Source organism: Harpia harpyja, chromosome 10 (genome assembly GCF_026419915.1).
Source record: "Harpia harpyja isolate bHarHar1 chromosome 10, bHarHar1 primary haplotype, whole genome shotgun sequence".
Lineage (NCBI taxonomy): Eukaryota > Metazoa > Chordata > Aves > Accipitriformes > Accipitridae > Harpia > Harpia harpyja.
In genome coordinates this window covers 24,711,310-24,733,492 of record NC_068949.1, presented here as the reverse complement: position 1 = coordinate 24,733,492, position 22,183 = coordinate 24,711,310, and the positions used below count along the sequence as shown (strand labels likewise).

The 22,183-nt window shown below is 47.0% G+C and overlaps 1 protein-coding gene across 7 annotated transcripts in view; it reads right to left on the bottom strand.

The window, feature by feature from the left end:
- Positions 1 to 850: 850 nt before the first annotated feature.
- The window catches only part of SEC31B (SEC31 homolog B, COPII coat complex component), a 36,190-nt gene continuing 14,857 nt past the window's right edge, over positions 851 to 22,183 (bottom strand). For 2 of the 7 annotated variants that reach the window (XM_052798531.1, XM_052798533.1), the window contains exons 10-27: positions 21,670 to 21,822; positions 20,692 to 20,922; positions 19,209 to 19,283; positions 18,521 to 18,604; positions 17,468 to 17,576; positions 16,897 to 17,075; positions 16,102 to 16,228; positions 14,808 to 14,953; positions 13,368 to 13,541; positions 12,529 to 12,717; positions 11,624 to 11,837; positions 10,905 to 11,231; positions 9,787 to 9,825; positions 5,349 to 5,404; positions 3,955 to 4,101; positions 3,419 to 3,535; positions 1,959 to 2,030; positions 851 to 1,219 (exon numbers count right to left, since the gene is read on the bottom strand). In XM_052798531.1, coding sequence (XP_052654491.1) covers positions 1,040 to 1,219; positions 1,959 to 2,030; positions 3,419 to 3,535; positions 3,955 to 4,101; positions 5,349 to 5,404; positions 9,787 to 9,825; positions 10,905 to 11,231; positions 11,624 to 11,837; positions 12,529 to 12,717; positions 13,368 to 13,541; positions 14,808 to 14,953; positions 16,102 to 16,228; positions 16,897 to 17,075; positions 17,468 to 17,576; positions 18,521 to 18,604; positions 19,209 to 19,283; positions 20,692 to 20,922; positions 21,670 to 21,822 — 2,619 coding nt within the window. In that variant the 3' untranslated portion in view covers positions 851 to 1,039. Of the gene's footprint in view, positions 1,220 to 1,958; positions 2,031 to 3,418; positions 3,612 to 3,954; positions 4,104 to 5,348; positions 5,405 to 9,786; positions 9,826 to 10,904; positions 11,232 to 11,623; positions 11,838 to 12,528; positions 12,718 to 13,367; positions 13,542 to 14,807; positions 14,954 to 16,101; positions 16,229 to 16,896; positions 17,076 to 17,467; positions 17,577 to 18,520; positions 18,605 to 19,208; positions 19,284 to 20,691; positions 20,923 to 21,669; positions 21,823 to 22,183 lie in introns of those variants that run through there. The other 5 variants (XM_052798534.1, XR_008236842.1, XM_052798535.1 and 2 more) reach the window with 5 other exon arrangements.

Here is a 22,183-nt window from a genome sequence, read left to right as displayed (position 1 = left end):
TCTGTTACTGTAGGCAGAATGCATGCACCACACTTGGAGCAATCAGCTGTCTCCCCCTGCTCAAGTCTGGGCTGGTCGGAGTAGTTCAAGAGGATTCTTTATGGGACCTGAACAATCCCTGCTGCTCTTAAACTGTCTGAAAAGCCCAATGTAGGAAGCCTTTAGGTAACACCAGTGGGCAAAAGGCCAACTGCTAACACAAAGGAAGTGGAAAAAGGTCAGAAGCCAGAGAAGGTGGCTTTTAGCCCAAAACCAGGATGCGACCAGCTCTGGGGAAGAGCACACAGAGCAGTGCAACCTGCTAGCATTCCTGAATGGGAGAGTCCCAGGAGTTGGAAAGGGGAATCAGCCCTGGGCCTGAAACATAAAGGGCTCAAGCCTGCAGCTTATGGGGGAAAAGATATAAAGGAGGGGGGATAGAGGGTAAAAAGGAGACTCAACTATGAAAAGAGAGGGCTGGGCGAAGAGATAGAGAAACAAAGCTAGCCCAGAGCAGGCTGGTAGCTAGCCCTAGTTGTAGCAGGATATGGGTACAGAGGGGTGAGAGGGTGAGTCAAGGATGAGAGTGAAAAGAAAGGAAGAACCAGAGGAGAGATCCTCACTGCAGCCCAATACAGCAGGGACACCCCAGCTTAGGTCCCAAGGGGGCCCAGCTATCACTCAGGCAGTTTACACTGCAAAAAAAAAAAAGCAGCAAAGTTAGCCTGGGAAGGAAGGAGTTTCCCCTTTGTGCTGGGGATACAGGGAAGAGGGAGGATCTCTGTGCAACCTGGACAGCCTGAAATTGACATCCCTGGGCTGGGAAGCAGCCTCAGACTAGTAAGAAAGAAGAGAGAGAAAGAACAGTCTCCAGGAGTCCCAGGCACCAGTGGGCTGTCTGGAGAGTGGATGGGGCCAGGCGTGCTGGCCCAGCACATTTCCAGGCACTGGCACAGATTTATTTCTCCAGAGTCGGAAGGAGAGTCCACAACCTGCAGCACATCAACAGGTGAGGGAGTCCATCAGCTCTCAGTGTGCTCTGTTCCAGCTGCTCCACATTTTACACATTCAGCTTGCCAGCAATGGTCATGAGAACTTTCAGGATGGGCATGAAACCAGACACCTCACTGAAACTGCTGCTGCTCACCACTTGGGTGTGAACCAGGAGACCCTGTTGGTAGTTCCTAGCCTCAATGCAGCGGGCAATTTCATGAAGACCCATGAGGATGGCTGGAGACAGCTGTGGGGAGGGAGCAGAAATGAGTCAGCATGCTCAGCCCTGTAACACAGGCCCCCCTTCCTCCACACCCTTCCCTCCTGTTCCCTACCTCATCCTCACCAAACAGCACCTATGCAGTCAAGCACTGGCAGGAAGGATAGCCTGCTTTCTCCCTTGGTTTCCCAGCCTACAACAAACATTAATCTAATACCCAGGCTGGGTTACAGTGAATGCAGGTCCTAAGTAATGATATTTCAGCATTAATTGAGCATCTGATGTATGTGAGGAGGTCAAAGGTCCATCTAGCACAGAATCCTGTCTCTATTCAGGCCTCATATAGACACACAGGGAAAGGGTGTACATTAAAAGGATTCTTCCCTTGATAGCTATCCCTTCAGCAACTGGCATCAGTAGCTTCAGAGTTTTCTAAGCCAGAGGTTATGCTAGGTTCACACTTTAAAACTACCCCCAGTTGCCCCTTCCCATCTGGAACGTCTCTATATGCCAGTATACTTTCTGGGGGTAAAAGCACCCTGCAGATACCTCCCCAGCTTTTCCTTACACTATGTCTTGGCCACGATTAAGGAAGAAGAGATAAGGCTGGCTGGATTCAAGGTGCGTGGTAAGGTTTGGCACTCCCCTAGCTTTCTCAAGAGGATATATGCTGGTAACACCAGGACAGACACCAAGGCCCACAACCCAGTGCAAAGGTAGGATCAGGAACCCGGGTGGACACCAGGGAATGGTGGCATCTACTTACCGCCTGCTCGCGGAGCTTCTCATACAAACACTCCAGCCGCTGCAATGCATCCTCCAGCTTCCTTCGGGTTTTCTGAAGCGAAACAGGTACTGCCAGCTCTGCCAAAGCTTCAAAGCCACTTCTCCCAGAACCAAGTTGTTCTCGCTCAGTCCCTTCCCTCTTCTGTTATTCCCACAGCACCTTACAATTCAGCTGCATCTCAGCCTCGGCCAGCCACAGACTGTGATACATGCCAGCCATGCCCTCACTGTGCACATATACATGCACGCATTCTCTCCCCAAGACAGCAAGCTGAATTTGCCCCTTTTCCCATCTCCCAGCCTAGGCATTCGTCCCTTCTGCCATTGCTTGCAGACCACAGGACAGAGCGACTACTTCCAAAGCTTGAGAAACATGCACTAGTTGACCCATGGGGCGTTCAGACAGTGTCACCCTGGCTGACCTAAGCAACAGCTTCTTCCTGGTCTCCTTGAGGAAGAGGGAATGTCCTTCCCACTCTAGGTAACCACTAAGGAAAGGGCCTGAGTACTGAAGCTCTGGTGGGACTAACCCCATTAACCCCACCTTGGATAATCCACTCACAGGTAAATTATACCATGGATAGAAATGCCTGGCTCTGGGCAACACTGGGACAGGCCTGGCAGCCTTAGGAGCTCAGGTGCATTGCACTGCTGTACCAACCCAGCTATTCAACCTCCATATAAGCCAAGTGCTTAAGCCCAAACCAACAGGTCTTTCTGTCCGTAGAGGGAACCTTTAGGTTATCTCCCAGAAATTGCTACACTGCACTCTCAGAAAGCACAGAGCAAATGTGCCAAAGCTGCTGCTACACACAAAGCAGCTTGGAGTCAGTGCTCATCCCAACACCCACTAAGCAGAGGTATTCTGGAAGGCTTCATGGTTCCCCCAAGCTCTGGGGAGACTTAGCAACTTAACACGATGCTGCAAAGACTGCTTTTCTGCTTCCAGACAGTCTGGCCTGATACATTCATGCAATGTGACGTGTATGCCAACAGCCTTCCAGGAACCAGGGTGGAGAAATTACAGTGACTCGGACACAAAGATTGCCTGGCTTTCTCTTCCAGCCAGGGTATCTCAGCCTTTCCCTCTAAACTCTGAGGATAGCTGGTAATACTAGCTCTGCAGGAACTATCTACAGATCAAGCCAGTGAAAAAGGAAGCTGAATTAGCTGCGCCATTTCTTCTACTTTCCTCAGAGAGAAGAGCCAGAAGGACAGAACCATTGCTCCAGAGAGGCAATGAAAACCAGTGGATAAATGCTAGAGAATGCATCTCAGTTCCCAAGAGATGGACAAGCCTACAGCCTAAAGGAAGGAGGCAGATGGAGATTAACTTGGTTATAGGGACAAGACTCTTCTTCTCTTTTCCCAACCAAAAGAAGGAAGCACCAGTCAAACACGAGGGCAAAAAAGCCAAATATCAGAGAAGGGAGGACTTACTGGATCAGTGGCGACAGCAGAGCAGCGTTGCACCAACCCTTCAAATGTGACCTTCAGAGCCTGGTGCTCAGGGGGCACCTCCTTCCTCTCAACCCTCTCCACAGGTAGCTGGTGATACTGACAGAGAGAGAAACAGCTGAATGAATGCAACAGGAGCATGAAAGGCTGGAGTAGGTAGATTCCCCTCCTGTAACTATGAACAGAAAGAATTTCATCCCTTCGCAAACCCAGAGAATACCTGGAAGCACAGAGTTAGATTATCATCTTCAGATTGTGGTATTGCTTCAGGCCTCTGTGGATTCCCAACTCCCAGCAGGCTGACAGCCTGCCTGGCCTCCCTCCCTCTCTCCCAGCCGTACCCTGGTGTCATTTTCCACCCTGGCAATTCCTCTAACACTCAGGCAGGGATGTCTTATAAGGGCTAGGGAGCAACATAAGCCCTGCAGCTGCCAAGTAATAAGAATGTCAAAAGCCAAGTTGTTCTTCTACTTGACAAGGAGCTGGTGGCTGGGGAACACCCCACTTTTCCTGGGTACCTGCAGGCTGCCTTCCTTGGGTGCTCCGGGGGGTGACTGGCCAGATTCTTGCAACCTGGACAGCTGAGGATGGATCCCTTGGGGCTCAGCGGGCAGGCTCATTACTGGAGCTGTGATGGGGGCTGGAGGAGTAAATTTCTCAGGCAACTGTCAGCAAAAAGAAAGAAAAGGAAAAAAAAATTAAAAATCAAGAAAACCAAGTACAAGGAAAAAAGGTTGGTTATACTCTCTGCAGTCAAATCCAACTTCCTTTCTAACTTGCACAGAGCCCAGTTCTCAAGATGATGTGTAACACATCCCCGTTCTTTCAGCCCCCTGACTCAGAGCGTGGGGCCCTTCCTCTTGCATCCTAGATGAACAGTCAAAGCTACAGCAAGAAAACTCCTCTAGAATTGTTCAATCAAACAGATCTGTTGCCCCTGAAAGCACTGGTCCTCAGAAAGCTGCCTTGGCTCTGCGACGGCACGAGTCCTGAATGTAGAGATTAGCAGCAGTAAAGTGTCCAACTGAGCAAGTGTTGGGGAAAATCCCAAGACATGGGGGGAGAATCCTCCTGCAAACACTTCATCGTGCCCCTGCTAAGCCAGAGAGTCAGGATAGATTCGCTCCGACAGGGCTAGATCAAAAGGAGATGGCTTTAACAAGAGGCTAATCCTGTTGTAGTGAGCACAGCCTGAAGCAGGTTCCCAGCTATGCTGCCAGAAAAAGGGTGAGAAGTCTGTTCCAAGCTAAAGAGGAGTGGGGGGTGGGAATAGTGCCAAAGAAGCTTCTTGTCACACCTGCCAGCAGGCAGCAGTGACAGAAACGGGGTACCAAGAGCATTTGTTGCAAAAGAGCTCAGCTCACAGGTCCTCCAGTGCAATCACTACAAGGCAGAGAGCAGCAGGGCCAACGTGGCAAGCAGCTCACAGCTACACCTATCCCAACTTCTTTTAGCAGAAGTGCCTTATCAGTTGGTATCAGCACCTGAGGGAAAATCACTGTCGTCTCACTGTGCTGAGGGGAAATGCTGCCCCCAACTGTCAGGTGTAAAGTGAGCGTGATCTCCCCAGCCACTATCAAAAAAAGCATGCGGGCAAGGGGACTAGCTTAAATCCATATTTCTAGCACCAAGTGACTGTAGTCAGCCTGGGAAGTACTGACAGAGGATGCAGCATCACAGAAGATAACCGTGTTACAAAACAGCCACGCTGGACAACGGCATGTGAGTTTGGATGGCAAAGGGTCAAGATGACTTAGACTCCACTCCTAGGTATGCATGTAATGTAGAAGTAGACAGACCAGCATGGAATGAGACCTGCTGAGTATGACAGGGAGCATTTATAGGAATGTATCTATTGCACAGAGCTCCCTGGCTAAAAGACAACCAACACATATTGCAGCTGAAAGCTTACCTTTTTTTTTTGAAGGCCTCCTCTTACAGCAGAGGCATCAGTCCAAGATTCCTGAGCTGCCAGGAAAGAGAACAAGACACAAATGTCAGACTTGAGAAGGTGGCCACAGCAACAATTCGTGGTTGCTTGCATGGTTTGGAACTTCCCTCAGCAAAAGGGCCCATGGCTCCAATTCCCCCATCATTGCACCTGCAGACCATTTCAGCTGAGGAATTTCAGGCCCAGCTCACGGACCCAAGAACTGCTCTTGCTTCCCTTTCTCTTAATTACATTCTTAGCAATAGAGTATGTGCACAGGCTTCATGAGGTGATGATGTCTGATCAGATTGAATCTACTGGCACACACCCACTCCCACACAGAAAGCTTTTTTGCAACTACCTGAAGCTTTCTGCATTCTGCATAGGCTGCAGAAGTCAGCCTCAGCGTCAGGCCTGAACCTTGTTCGGGACCTGCGTGTGTGTGCATATCAGGGTTCAGGGAGTTCCTGGGGTTCCCCAAACAGAGAATCTAGCACTGTGGTACGACAGCGAGGGCTATGTTATGGGTAAGAGAGGGCTTCTCACCAACACTCGCAAGAGTGCCTCACGGTGGCAGTACGCAGCAATGCAGGTTGCTGTGATAATGTGGGGAAAAGTCAGGGGTAGGTTGAAATTTTCCCCTTCCAAAATCATGTTCAGAACCAAAGCTTAGCAAAATTTGCTGGCTTCCCAACTAGAAGGGAAGAGACTTAACCAGTAAACACCTTGGGAGCAGAGGGGTGTCTCAGCAGACGCTTCTGTGGTACCTAGCCTCTAACCTCACTCCAGGTAATTAAAAATCCATCAGACAACATAACATTAAAAGACTTGTGACCACACTTCATTCTGCGAAGGTCAAATAACAACTACCTTTTCTGCTGCTGTCCTGTAAGGGTACTTGCATCTCTAGACAAAACCCCGGTGCTTCTTTTGTCACCCCAGTATTAACAACCTCAAGCCCATGAGACAGGAATAATCTGTGAGAAAGTGGCATAATTCTAAGGAGCAATATCAGAATTGCTGGAGCTCAGTGCCACACTTAATGAGCCACTGATCCTGAACTGAGCTTTAAAAATCACAGGGAAAAGAGGCAAAAGGTGCTTCATTATTTTAATTACCTTTATTATTAAAATTCTGGCAGCCTCTTTTTGCCCTCCCTTTTCCCATCATTTCAAGACTCGCTCTCTGATGAGTTTGGATCAGTAGTTTAATTAAGTTGGCACTTATTTCTAGCTTGGGGATTCTGTGCCCTAGAACTCTGCTGGCCCCCACCGAGCCTGTGGCCTAGCAGTCCCTGGCACTATTCCAACCCCGTGGCACTTTGAATCCTCACAGGAAACAGCTATTTAAATTATAGTCTTTAAGCCAGGCACTTAATCATAAGACATGAGACAACAGGAACCTGCTGCATTTTGCTGGAATGAAACTCTGACTATCTTGCCTATGCTACTTGTAAAAGAGGATTTCTCACCAACCCTGAAAGGAGTGCCCCATGGCAGCAGTATCCAGCAATACCTGTCTTAGAAAAAACAAGACTGCCACAGGCTAGAGTCAGGGATAATCCCAGCCAGAAAGGAGATCAGCCAACATGTTGCTGTCCTTCACCCTGTCACTGAGGCTCCCCAGGGGCGTGGGATTTCTACAAGTGGAGATGTCTCTTCACTGCGCTACTGAGAATGTGTTCATGAGCTGTTCAGATCCACTCTCTATCATCTATCAGCGTTCCTGGTCAACAGGGGAGGTCCCAGAGGACTGGAGGCTTGCCAATGTGACTCCCATTTATAAGAAGGGTCGGAGGGAGGATCCGGGGAACTACAGGCCTGTCAGCCTGACCTCAGTACCGGGGAAGATTATGGAACAGTTTGTCTTGAAAGCACTCACATGGCAACTCCAGGATAAGAGGGGGATCAGGCCCAGTCAGCATGGGTTTACGAAAGGCAGGTCCTGCTTGACCAACCTGATCTCCTTCTATGACCAGGTGACCCGCCTAGTGGATGAGGGAAAGGCTGTCGATGTTATTTTCCTAGACTTCAGCAAGGCCTTTGACACTGTCTCTCATGGCATACTCCTTGAGAAGCTGGCGTCTCGTGGCCTGGATAAGTGCACTATTCACTGGGTGAAAAACTGGCTGGATGGCCGAGCCCAGAGGGTTGTGGTGAATGGGGTGAAATCCAGTTGGCGGCGGGTCACAAGTGGTGTTCCCCAGGGCTCGGTGTTGTTTAATAACTTTATTGATGATTTGGATGAGGGGATTGAGTGCACCCTCAGCAAGTTTGCAGACGACACCAAGTTGGGAGGCAGGGTCGATCTGCTTGAGGGTAGGGAGGCTCTACAGAGAGATCTGGACAGGCTGGATCGATGGGCTGAGGCCAATTGTATGAAGTTTAACACGGCCAAGTGCCGGGTCCTGCACTTCGGTCACGGCAACCCCATGCAGCGCTACAAGCTTGGGGAAGAGTGGCTGGAAAGCTGCCCGGCAGAGAAAGACCTGGGGGTGCTGGTTGACAGCCGGCTGAATATGAGCCAGCAGTGTGCCCAGGTGGCCAAGAAGGCCAACAGCATCCTGGCCTGTATCAGGAACAGTGTGGCCAGCAGGAACAGGGAGGTGGTTGTTCCCCTGTACTCGGCACTGGTGAGGCCGCACCTCGAGTCCTGTGTTCAGTTTTGGGCCCCTCACTACAGGAAAGACATTGAGCTGCTTGAGCGTGTCCAGAGGAGAGCAATCAAGTTGGTGAGGGGCCTTGAGCACAAGCCTTATGAGGAGCGGCTGAGGGATCTGGGGCTGTTCAGTCTAGAAAAGAGGAGGCTGAGGGGAGACCTTATCGCTCTCTACAACTACCTGAAAGGGGGTTGTAGTGAGGTGGGTGCTGGTCTCTTCTGTCAGGTGGCTGGAGATAGGACAAGAGGAAATGGCCTCAAGTTGAGGCAAGGGAGATTTAGGTTAGATATTAGGAAAAATTTTTTTACTGAGAGGGTTGTCAAACATTGGAATGGGCTGCCCAGGGAAGTGGTTGAGTCACCATCCCTGGAGGTATTCAAAAAGCGAGTGGACAGGGTACTCCAGGGCATGGTTTAGGGGGCACGGTTAATGGTTGGACTCGATGATCTCGAAGGTCTTTTCCAACCGAAATGATTCTATGATTCTATGTTCAGGAATTTCCAAAGCAAGCAAGTTTGGCCAGTCAGGTTGAGTGATCTTACAGTCCCTTTCCAGGCTAAAGAAAAGTACCCATCAAAACCAGAACAATAATAGCAGGCAAGAAAGCACTCTCAAGGAAGCCAGTTTGCACTGCTGATCTGGGTGCCATATGCTGCCATTAAAACTGGGGGTAAATGCCGCCAGGAGAAGGGAACTTCCCAGCAGTGAATTCCCACAGGGCATCTTCAGCCTGAGGAAGTCCTTGAAATCCTTGCCATGGAATCATCTTTCCTTTAACAGGGAAACATTGGGGTCTTTTGTTTCTCTGCTGAAAGGACAACTCCCTTTCTAGACTCCCACTCCATACAGCAAGGCTTGCTTGGTGGTGTAAGTGGCTACCGAGTACTCGGATTTCCTAAATAAAGCTGTGTCTCCCTAGATAATCTTCTGTGCTTGGCAGATGGTCTTTGGTGCAAGCAGCAGTCACTGTGCAGAGACAGTCCACTAAAGATATTGAGGCTTACCCCACTGACAACGTAGACTCAAGATACCTACTTTCCATCATCAATGAATCCCAAGTAGAGAAATCAGTACAAAGCATCAGTCAGAAAACCTCTCCGGTCCAAATTCTCCCCAGCAGATGGACTGAGATTCAAAGCCAAACCTTGCACTGTAACTAAAGCCGAAAGGGCTTTCCAGTTCCCCTTGGAACAGAGCCCCCAAATTTTGCTTGGGAAGCTCTACGTCACCACTGCTCATGCTGGGACCCACCTCTTTCAAACGACCTGGAGCAAGCACAAGCACAAGTAAAGCCATGCATAAGGCTAGGAGTGTAACAGGGAGAAAACAAGAGATGAGTTACAACCACTGGCTTGTTCCTTGCCTAGAGAACCAAGAAAGGAAAAGGGGCTGCTTCCCTGTCCTGCTGGCCCAGCAGCTGCCTGAAGGGACACAGAGACTGAGAATGCTCTAATTCCTCCAGGACTGGAGGAAAGTAGAGAAGGAAGAAGCTGGAGCCCCTGCTTTCTGTACCCTAACTCATCAGTAGGAGCACAGTGCTTTCATTTCACTTCCAACATACCCAGCTGTCACTTACTAGTTCTCAGGACAAGTAATGTCCACTATCCCAGCTGTATAGCTCCCCAGGAGTGCAAGGAAACAACAAATAGCAATGAGCATGCACACATGCGCACACAGTAAAACGTGCACACACACCCCACTTTTCACTAGAAGCAGCAACATCGCCTCCCCCACAGGTCTGGAGGCTTCTCTGGATACTACCTGCATGATCCATGTGGGGATCTAGCCAAGGGAAGAAACCTGAAAATCAAGGCAGGGTGGTAGAGTCATCATCACCAACAGCTTTTACTCAGTGAGTAACGTCCCTGGACTACTATCCCTGATACCTTTTCAGAAGGAATTCATCCAGCCTTAGCTAAGAGCCTTTGTGTGCAGTCCCCACAGGCTTCACACAGTGGGATTTGCTATCCTTGGTTAAACATAGCTCAACAAAGGATTCCAGGTGGAGGCAAACCTCAAAGCCTCAGTTCCTTCACTCTCAGACTATGCATGGCTTAGAGAAGCATCTGCTCAAAAATGTAAGGATTGTCAGCCTTGTTGTTAGGGATCTCCACAGCCTGGCTAAACCTGTCCCTGAGACAGCAAACAAAGAATTAACAAGCACCAGATGTAGTGATGTTGTGGGAAGTAGAAAGAGGGAATGCCCATCCACTGGGAACTAGGTCCAACAACACTCTCTTTTTATTCATCATGCTAGCAAGGACTTCACAGTACTTGCAGGCTGGGCTGGATTCAAACTACAGAACCAAAGGGGAAAGGCTCCGGGTCTGGAGCACTGCACAGGGGAATCCAGAAGTGATTCCCAGGCAAGCACTTTATGGCAACAGGAAAAAAATGGGAAGAACTAGAGCACAGCAGAGGAATTTTATCCTGAAGCTAAGCAAGGGGTATCCCATGGACAGAGAAGCAGCACCCTGCTCTCCCAGCATTTCAAATGCACTTCTTGTGTAAGTTACATAAGCAGGGGTGAGGTCAGCAAGCCTTCCACCAGGCATTCCCCAGGAACCACCATCCTTTCAGTCAGAGCAGATGCCTCTGCAGCGGATGGCCGCTCAGGATACACTGGGGACCTGAAGAGACAGCATCTTGTAACGTCAACCTGGGGGACAGAGCAGCTGAACAGGCTGAATGAAGCTGTTGTCATTGCTGTGTTTTACCACCACAGTAAGACTCAGCACAATGTGCCTGTAAGGTTAGCCTCAGCACCACATCCAGCCTTTATGGTGACAGACCAGACCTCAGAAGGTGCATGTCCATTATGTACTGAAGAGCCCATCCAGGAGCATCCCGGACACACAAGTCACACAAGCAGTACTTACCTGTGGGAGGAGGAGGAACGCTGGCTGCTGGGAGAGGCTTAGTAGATGGAGCTCCAGGACCTCCCTGAGGGTAACCCATGTTCATGGGGCAGTTGAAAGGTGCTGAAGAGAAACCTAGAGGAGACTGGCTTGCCACAGGGAGAGGACAAGCTGCAGGAAGCTGAGATGATGGGACTGAGGCTGGAGTGAACAGGGTGGGTCCGGGTGGTGGAACACCAGGAGATGTCATGGGCATGGACTGTCCTGGCAGAGAAGGCTGGCTGGGGAAGGGAGCAGGACCAACAGGTCTGACTCCCACTGGTCCGAATGGCTGAGACTGTGACACAGCTACAAATGAGAAAGAAAGTGTATCAGCATCACTTGTTTCATGTGCAAACTACACCTGATGCTCTCCTTCATGCTAGTAAGTCTGCCCTTCTCCAAGCCATACCCTAGAATAGCCATGCCAGGCATATCCCCCATAACCCAGGCTACATCAGTCAAACTCTGCCACAAAGTTAGCTGTGGCTTCTCCACCCCTATATATGCTTAACATCAGTGGACGTGCAGCAACAGATGCTAGAACTAGATGTGTCAGAAGCACTGAGAGGCCTCTCAGACAGCTGACTTGTTCTTTGCAAGTACAATAGGCCTGCGAGGAAGAAGGTAGAGCAGCCATTCACGTTGAAGACTTTAGTCTAAGAAAACCTGGAGAACGAACATGACTAGACAATGCTTACCTGGCCCCGAAGCTGTTGCTGGAACCAAGCCCAAGTTGTACTGTGGGTATGGTGGCCCTCTGGAATAGACACTTGTTTGTGGACCTGTGCTGGCCTGGGGAGGGGCAACGTGGTGAGGTGTCATAGACATCGCTGGCACTGGCTGAGGTGTGAAGAGGGAAGGCACTGAAGTCTGAGAAGGTGCTGAAGGGGCAAATGATGACTGGTAGTTGGGCTGCAATTAAAAAACAAAGAACTTGCAAATAGCCAACACAGTCATGTGCATACACACACAAGCAGATGCACTTTCTATCCCTGTCACTTTTCAGGCAAGAGAAGATGATGCTGCTGTCAGTGCCCTGGGTGGGTTGGATCGAAGGCCTTTCCCACCACATAACTTGCTCAACAAGCTGGGCACCACACTCTTCAGAGTATTCTCTGGCTCTCAAGGATTAGTCCTCAGGAGCCAGTTCCCATACAGTGACTTCCTCGAAGCACAACCAGAGAAAATAATGAAGGAACAATAATGAAGTAATAGAGGCTGCAAGCAAAACTTCCTGAACAGTTTTCTTGTGCAAGAACTGAGATTAAGCCATACTACACTAATTTTACTGAGATATGAGGGTGAGATGGGCATAGGAGAGTGAACCACAGCCCCCTTTTCCCTCAGTATGTGAGAACTCAGTGGATCACTACACTTGTAACAGTCTCCTCCAGTGACTGCATGTGGGACAGGGCTTTGTGAAAAGATGCCAGACAGCCTACTTTTGGATTATCACAGAGCTTGTGTTTACTCCAGTGAAAGACATCACTGATGAGTTCCTCAATGCCTGCCATCTGTGTCATCTCATATTACTTCATATGCCCTAACCCAGCAAGCCTTCCTCCCTCTCCCCAAGCCATGAACACCCGAGTTTAAAGCCTACCTTCTCCAGATGTCTGGGACCTGTTTTGTGGACTGCTCCTTCAGGGGCAGAACCACCCTTGGCTGCTGGAGATGTGTGTTTAATGACACCTACATTGACTCGAGTGTAGGGAAAAGGGGGTGGCTGCTTATCACCCACATTCTCTCCTTGAGCATGGAAAAGCCGGTCTCGGAGCTGTTCGATCAGGAGCTGAAACAAACTATGCTTTAGGAGAAGTGCTTTGAGACCTTCAGATGGAAGGTGCTGGGGAGGCATTCAAAGCAGACCCTGACCCACAGCACTGAGCATCAACGTGTAAAATTAACCATTTCCCCAACAGTCACCAGGAAAACAAACCAAAACCAACTGTAAGCAACAATCTGGGACATCACCTGCCATATTCCCAGGCAGATGAAGTCTCACCGATTCTTCCTCCAATCTTTCAACTTTTCCCTCCCCAACCCCTACTCACATTTGGGCACTAGACAGATTTGTTTCAAACTACAAGGTGACCTCCTCATTCCCTTTCTCTACCAGCTAGTTTCAGGAATACATGCAGCTTCCCTGGAGAGCTGCTTCCCAGCATTGTTCTCCAGGAATCATTTTACAGTTCTATAGCTCCCTTCCTTTTTCCTGAATCAAAGGCACTACAAAGAAAAAGCAAATAAAGACAAAAGCTGTGTCCTAGAAAAAAAAAAAAAACCAAAACCAAACAACCAAAAACCACACCTCTACTCTCAAGCCACCATAATTAAGGTGAAACCTTAAGTCCTGATGCATGTCAAAACCTAAGCTCTCTCTTGTATAAAGTACCATTTTTCCCCATATACTACTCTTTCCCACAACAACTTGTTTCTCACCTCTTTAGAGCTGCTGGGAAGGTAATTCATTGCGGCTGCCAAGCATCCTTGTGATGCCAGGAGACTGGCATATTGGGTGATTCGTTCTGCCAAGACAGGGCCTGGCCCTTGTCCTGCCGTGCCTCGGAGCATCTCAATGGACCTGCTCAGCACCATCACCTTCTCTATGAGATCCTGAATAAGTCAGGGGGAGGGAAGAAATAAACCACTCAGAATCTGACTTGCTTTACCGGTCCATCTCATGCTGAGACAATACCAGATGGCTTTCCCCACTTTCAACCGACATTGGGTCCAATGTGAACAGAAGTTACTCCACTCTGCACCAGATACTACCACTGATTACCATTTCCTCAGGTGCACTTTGTGGAGAAAAACAGGAACCAGGAAGCAAACCCTGACACTGCTACTTTTATGGTAAGGGAAAACAGAAAATCAGAAGCCACAAGGACATTCCAATCAACTATGATCTTTTTACTAGGAAGTTACTACTGTGACTCTAGGAGTTACAAGCTATCAGCTTGGAAGAAGAAGAATTAAAACCATACCAGGAGAAATTCACTAGCAAAAACTACTACTGCTGACAAACAGACCAGAAGGTTTTTAATTATTCAAAGCTCCTTCAACTCCTAGAAATCAAAGTAATGTTTATATCTGTGGAATGATATATGCATAGTTGGCTGATAACTGGGAGGAGGCCAGTTTCAAACATAACCAGGAATGCTGAAGATGCCTTTTTGTTGCTGTTATTCACTAGTGGGGTTGCAAAACCAGGGAACTCTGTAGCAGAGGGCATTATCTGCACATATCCGAGTGGAAGACTTGTCTAGTTCATTCTGGCGACTGATGGACACAATAGGGGTTAGTGACTTAGCCAGGACTGGTTTAAGAGTAACAGGTAGGTAACAACACTGACTTAGAAGCCCTGATTCATCTACAAGCTGTGACTTCCCATACATCATCATTCTACTTGCAGTGGGAATAATAGAGTCTAGACTATTTTATTTTGCTAGAGGCTGTTCCGAAGGTACAGCCAGATAACTGGAGCATTACAGTTAGACGTAAGAAGCACAGCAGCAAATGTACTCCCAGGCAACTACCAGTAAGAAAACAGGTACAGTCTAAACTTCTCTGACTAAAAGGAAGCTCAGACATGATGTCAGTATACAAAGACAGGTGGGTAGGCCATAACTCTTGTCCATGGCTGGATTTATGTGCAAAGTAATCAGTACTCTCTAAACACACAAACCCTTAATGTTTAAGAGTGCATCTCCTTTAGATGTAAGCCCATAATCCAGGCTAGAAGGAGATACCTTGGTGACTACGAACACGTCTCCATTGTGTGCTGGAAGCCAGATACTCCGTTTGATGGCATAATGCAGACAGATCAGGGCTACCAGACTGGCCTAAAGAGGAGTCAAACCAACATTATAGCACCTGTACCTGGAGGGCAAGGGGTGATGAAGTCTCATGGTTTTTTACCCAGCATTCCACCAACCTCTCCACATTGCCTGATGAGATATAGCAGAGGCAGGCATCATTGGACAGGGCTGCATCTCCCTCTGACTCTAGGCGGGCACCCAGCATATCTAGAGAGGAAAAAATACAGCCAACATTTAACACACACTCTTTTTGAAGAGCTCATTAACCCCAATGCTCATCTCTTAGCAATCCTACTGTGGTTTGTCATGAAAAAGTGTTGACAGCTTTGGATCTACACCTAATTCTTGGATAACACAGAGAAATTGACATCATTAAGGAATCCCAAAGCCAACTTGGTTGAAAAAAGAAGTAATTTTTTTATAATCTGCCAATTTTCATATGTCTGCCCAGACATATAAAAGAAAGAAAAACCCTTAAAAATGACAGATGAATTCAGTGAAAAAGCCAATGCTTTTTTTTTTTTTTTTTTCCAAAGAGGTGTGGGAATCCCCAGGTAACAGTAGTGTCCAGTACCAGGGACAGCTAGTAATCTGGTAGTTGTCAATGTTTAGCAAATGCTAGGATATAAAGGTGAGCTGGAGCTATCTCACCACTGCCACGTTCCACACCTAGAATTTGTTCTGTAAAAGATGTCATGTTTTCTTGCATTTCAAGTTGTATCATCTTACTTGTATAAAGTGCTGGCATTTCTCCAACAGCACTTAGCTGTTCCTATCAGCCAGGATCTAGTTCCCAGCTAAGCAACACGAGTAACTTCATCAGATTCAGTCACTAGACTGTCCCTGAACTCTGACTCTCAGAACAACCAGTTGCTGAGCATGTTGGACTATTAACAGGGCTGAGGAAACTACTGAAGCCATCAAACATTTATTAACCCTTGTTTCTCAGCTTAAAAGGGAGGGGAATATGGTGGAATGGTAAACCTCTTTCAGATGGAGTGAAGCCACCTGACCTTTTACTGTCAAGGAAATCCCTTTCTCCCCCCCAAAAATAGTCACTAATAGTAAGTATCACCCTCTTAGTGTCTCAGTCTAGTGCCTATCCTGTTTTTTCCATGCTATTGGTAGAGGTGACAGGAAATATCAGCATATATAACTTTATACTATGACTCACAGCTACAGCGTGCATATATCATTCTCCTAACTCAACAGTCCACACTTACTTAATAAGTTCCAGCTAGCTGTAATGAGTAGGGAGTGCTTTCCTTCCTCAACAGTATCTACTTCTTTCTGAAAGCAGTCCAGAGTTGCCCTCCCCTAAGGGAAATCACATCAAAACATAGTATGCTGCGTACCACAGAGCTGGGTATAGTCCTCATGCTTTGAGTATGTTAACAAGATGGCCAGTGCCTCCTTCCAGCTCTGTAGATCACAAGTGCAAACAATATCTTGCCAGTTCTGTTGCACAATGGAGGAAAGCAGCTGTAAGGGAAGCAGAAGGCCTGCCAGTCACTGAAGACAAAGATAAGCTGACTGCTTTAGCAAGTGCACCCACAGGGATAGCTCACTTTCAGGCACACTTCCCACTATGCAGCAACTACCTTACTGTATATTAAGGTCCACCAATCCCAGCATCCCAATGTTAACAGTAGTTGGAACCCAATGCCTCTAAAGAAAGTAAAAAAGTCCAACAAAGCACTTAAGAGAATATGAAAACAGCCACACTAGGCAAGAGCAAAGATCTAATACATATCCTGTTTCAGAGCAGGTAGTATCAATGACTGGGAATATAGTATTAGGATATCCCAACCCCCATTACACTTCCTCATTTGTCAATTAATAAGCTAGGACCTTCCTAGCCAAGCTGTAAAGGGGCGGTATGCTCCACGAGTTACAAGCATGGGGAGCTGAGGCAGAAACCATTACATTAAAAAAAAAAGGAACAGAGAACACAGACATTCTAGGTGGGCAACATGAAGTTGTCATAAAACTACCAAGAGATTAGAGTAAATGTCTAGCCAAAAGGAGATGCACAGATTCTGCTGACATTCTACTTCCTGCCAAAGCATTTCCACATATATTCAGACAAACATCTGCCAAGATATCGCACACCTTCCCCTGCTCAGTAGGTACACAAAACTATCACTTACCAGGGAGAGTTTTGTCTTACGCTTGGCAAAGTAGCGCTTCTGGGTCTCCTTTAGGAGGTTCTCCCCACCAGCTATAGCTAAGATGATGGCATCAGCAAAGCGCTCTGCCCGCATGCACAGCTCCACTGCACCCTCAAAATTCCCCAACAAAAGGGCTTGGCTGATGAGTCCATCCGTATCTACAGAGATGAGAAGCAGAGTTAACCCACAGGGACATCGTCCAGATGCATTAATGATGCTCATTTTAAAGAGCAGGCAGTAAAAACCAATAAAGTAGGGAAGCCCAGCTAAAAGAAGAGTTGCAAACCCAAATTAGGTTTAAAAAAAACACACTGGCTTGACAGTAAGTCTTCCATCATCTAAAAGATTCTTCTATACTTTTAATGGGTCTCTTATCTGCAAAGAGTATTTCCTGCACAATGCTGAGAGATGTTGCATGACACTGGAAGGGGCCATGTGTTTTAAAAGTACCCATCTGCTGGAGTGGACCAGATTCTTCCTGGTAATTTTCTGGTTTTTTCCTCCTCTCCCTTTTTCCTAAGGGGGCAGAAACACATTTCATGTAACCTACCTTCTGTGACAGGAATCTCCAATGTGCTCATATTCTGTGGGATGAGGTTGTCGAAAAAGGCTGAAGAGGAGGAAACAGCAGCTACATCATCACTGGAATTTATCAAAAGCTGTGCAAAGAGTGCAAGAGGTTAATTCATTGCGCACACAGATCCTGCCCAAAACAGTTTAACGGATTACTGAGTGGGATGGGGCTGCTCTCCATTTAGTTGAGCATGCTCATATAAATCTGATTTCAACTTGGAAACCCATCATGCCTCCTGTCACTGCTCTATCAAGCTGCACAGTTTCACTGGGGCAGCAATAAGAGCAGTGCTGCTATTGACAAAGCTTAGGAGTTTGACAGTATAAGACATGCAATGCCAACAGTATCGCTGGCCAGCACTCACCAACTCAACTGCCAGCCCTTGAACAAACTGAATTTTGGATGGAATAGGGACAACAAGTGATATCTGTAACTAACAGGTAAGATCACAGCCATGCTTGGTGCTGTATTGAAATGCAGGACACAGTTGCTACCCCTAGAATATCTCAGCAAGCATTTAAGGTTTGTGAAGATTACTAATCTGAAGATAGCAGTTTTAGATACCTTAGAGGAGCAAAATTTACAGTGCATGGTGAACCAGGCCTTGGAAGGCATCCGAAGATGGACATCCCAAAATCATGTGAGAATACATTTTGAAGGGTAGAGGTGAAAAGGGAAGAAATGCAAAAGAAATACCACAGCAGAAGCTTCACAGAGGAAATCCAGAACAGTAGCATAAAGTTAAGCTGGGGTGAGGCTAATTCTATCACTGAAGAAATCAGCACTGGTGAAGCAAGCCTTCTTGCAGTGTTAATAGCCAGGAGTCCATCTTCATCATTCGCTGATTTGTTTTAAAGCCAGAAGGGACTGCTATGATCATTTGGTCTGACCCTGTGAGGGTCTGACAGGACTGTGAACTGCCCTCTGCGATGCCTGCATTGAGCCCAACAACTTGTAGTTGGAATTAAACCTTCCTGTTCATTCTGCCTTCCACTGCTCTCCCAGACTGGCAAGAGGTACAGGACATACCTGATCTGGCTGTGCAGCATTTGTCTCATCTGCCTCAGGAAGGGGCTGTTTATCTGAGATCCCATTACTCAAACATGAGGTGATCTAGAAAAGTAAGACATTCACAGTGAAGCCCCTATCAAAGTTAAACACCTGGGCAGCAAAGCCACCAAGTGACTGGCATGCCCCAGACACAATTCCCCCAGCTCTTTCACCTGTTTGAAAAGTTCCACCTCTCCCTATTCCTGGCTGGCTGCCTATCAGAGGTTATTTATCCTTTACAGAGCATTGTCCATGCTGCTGCAAAAGTTTCCTCCCCTGCAGCTCCATCAGTGCTATGCCAGACTGTCTTCATCTGTCACCTTCTTCCTGGCTGAGGAATCCCCTGAGATGCAGAAAGCTGGATGCTAGAAGCAGCTCTCAACTGCACTGTTGCTATACATTTCCCAGAGCACCAACAACTGGAAGCAAGGTAACTGTGCTCAAGATGCCTTTGGTTTGATCCAGTACAGCTACAGTTATACCCTTAAAAGTGCACACATTTGCTTTTTAATGGGGGATACTTGAGGTGCCTCTCAGCTGAAATTTCATACAGTTTGGTCTTTTGTGTGCTATGAGATCACTCACTCATTCCCAGTAGGGACCCTATAACTCTCCTGCAGCAGCTTTAGTCCTGTAAAGGTTTCTCTCTATTGGAAACACCCCTTACCTTTTTTTGCAGATCCTCTTTACTGTAGCCCAGCAGCTTGAGGAGTTTAGTCCTGGACTCCTGCTCCAGGTTCACCTGAGTCCCAAAGGATATTGAAAAAGACAAGAAAATATGTAAAATCCTAGACATCTACACACTGCCAACAGTTGGCTGCTTCTGGCAGCAGCAAAGTGTAGAGCTCAGTTTATAGATAAAGAACACAACTATGACAAGTCTACCTAATGACTACTGTGGGAAAAATCTATGGAATTTAAGTTATTATCATGATAAAAGGGTGAAATTCAAGTTTGTCACATAGTTACAATTGTGTATCAGGGCTATGACTGTATGCATACTTAGTGTACTTGGTTATTAATTCCCTGGATGGTCTAGGAATTGCCAAGCTAATCTCTGCATAGAGACAATGGACTGATTTGAGTCCGGATGAAACTGAGACAAGGTGGTTGCCTGAACTCCTAGCTGGCTTCATAAAAATTAGTTAACTAATTGTTACAGAAGCTCCCTGGGTGGGGATTTCAGACAGTCCCACAGATTCCCACAGGCTGCATGCAGCCTAATTGAGAGGCACTATTTGTATGCTTTAATGCGTGATTAACATTCTGCAAGGAGAATCTGTCTGTCTCAGTAAGTCCCAGGCTGTTCCTACTACAGAAATGACCAAACTGTGCATGGATAAGATACTTGTAAACAGTCAGTAGAAACTGTTCTTGCAGATGCAGAAATGGTCATGCAGAACAGTCTTTTGTACAGAAGCTTGGTTTGTAGTTTAAGACAATCAATAGTAATAGATCTTGTATGTGCTGGAGTGGTCTCACAGGACCATGGGCCAGCTGGATTATAAAAATTTACTAGAATGACAGTTTGATAAATCTCATCCAATGCAGCTGAAGACATTGTTGCAATGACCCTTGCAATGAAGACTACTGTCACCACCTAGACAACAACCCATACCACACACAGTCTGCCTACGAGTGTCTGTAAAACACTACCAAGGCTAAGCCCTGCCCCTGCAGAAGGGCGGCCACTCCTCGTTACCAAACTCTTTCATATTACCAAATTGTCAATGAAACCATCATCATGTGTGGGGCTACAGTCAGTCCTGATACCACCACACCTCTGCCTTATTACTGGGGAATCTCATTGCCCATTTGGACTTTGCCTTGAGAAATAGTAACAGTAGAGTGCCACAGGTAGCAGGCAGATACAGCTTGGCAGTGGGTTGAGATGAGAAAATCCTGTCTAGCACCTTGACAGGAAGCCCAAACAACTCCACTTAAAAGACCATTCCTACTGAAAAATAAGGCAACCTCTAAGACCTCAGCTGCAAAAACTTTTCTTTAGACAAGTAACTAACTAGCCCATTCAGTTCCATTTTATATCTTAAAGAACAGGAATATAAATGGCTAGAGAGGACCATAATGAACACATTCCACTCCAGGACTGTAAAAGAACTGACCTCTCTGTTTCACCACAGCCATCCTACCTTCAAGAAGTTCCAAAGGTTCTCATCGAATGTCAACTTGGCTGTCTGGATCTTGCCCTGGCAGTAATCAAGGAGGTTCCCTGACTGCAAGGCCATCTGCAGTTCTCTAGATCGGAGCAGGAATTCAGTTTCAGTAGTGACTTGACTGATGAATACTTGGTGTGGGTATGTCTGCTGCATTTGCTGTCCAGGAGCTTTGGCAAGACCAAAGGAAATAAGTTTTCCTCCAAACTGAGAAAGACAGAGGGAGTCACAGTAAGCATTCTTATAAATGAAGGTAAAAGCAACTCAGCTCTTCATTCGGCACGGTGGACTCAAGCTCCAGCTGTGATCACAAGGAACCCAAACAGTTTAATGTGTATGGATGGTAGGGACATTGAGGGAGTTCACATTACAAGCCCTTCAGCTGAAGACTGATAACCATGGCACTTCTGTATGTGCTATCAGGCCTAACCAATTGCAAATGCCAGAGAGGCACAGAGGAAAAAGTACCATTTGGAACTGTTTGTTCTTTTCTGACATGGAGAGGCAGGCTGCAATGACAGAAACTATCATGTGAATGGCAGGCACTAGACAGACAGAGAACAAGTCAAGCCACAGGCTAAAAGAACAATTCAGCCTTTTGATTTAGTAGCAAAGAGGTGAAGAAAATTAAATACCTGGATAGGAAGGAGAAAGACAGAGGAAAATGGGAATGCATGTCACAGCCTACAAGGACAGCTTTTATGAGTCTTCCTTAGCTTTGTTAACTCTTACTTACAACCTCCCATTCTCTGCTGCAGGACTCTTTCTTGTTGGAAATATATCTGAATGTTGAGCAAAAGAGCTTTCCTCCATGGGACACCATATTGCACCTTAAACAGGCATCAAAACAACTAGCAGTGGGAAGGTAAAAGGTTTCTCTAGCTAAAGAAAAGGATTGTGTCCCAAGATGACACACCTGTTGCATTTTAAGCTAACGATGCTCCATTCACTTACTGCAAATGAAACCCCCACAGGTCTGCGAATCCACTTGGGTGGCTTTTTTAATGGTGGAATCAGGGTGGTCTGAGCCACTTGCTCTGGCACCTGCAGAGGAGGAAGGATCTGTCCTGTGCCAAAGGGATCCAGGTTGTTGAAGGATGAAGAGATCTAAAATCAGATGGAGAAAGGAGTAAGATATAATTCAATTCGTCTCTGTACAGAGTAACCACAAAAAACAATTGCTTAGTAATTAGTTACTTTCCTCGCTGGTGAAGAAAAAGGCTATTACAGCACCTCTCCCTGGAATACCACCAAGCCTCTATGTGAGAGAAGCGGTATTTCCAAACAGTTCCAGAAATTATTTCTCAAGAAAGCTTCACCTTGAGAGATTTTCAAGTAATGTTTCCTTAGCAAGATGCAAATTGCCTAACATACACTGCCTCGCCTAGCACCCAGCTCATAAACACAGGAGTTACAAAATTACTAGTTTTATGCAAGATAGTGACAACATATGGTCAAAAGTTGTCCA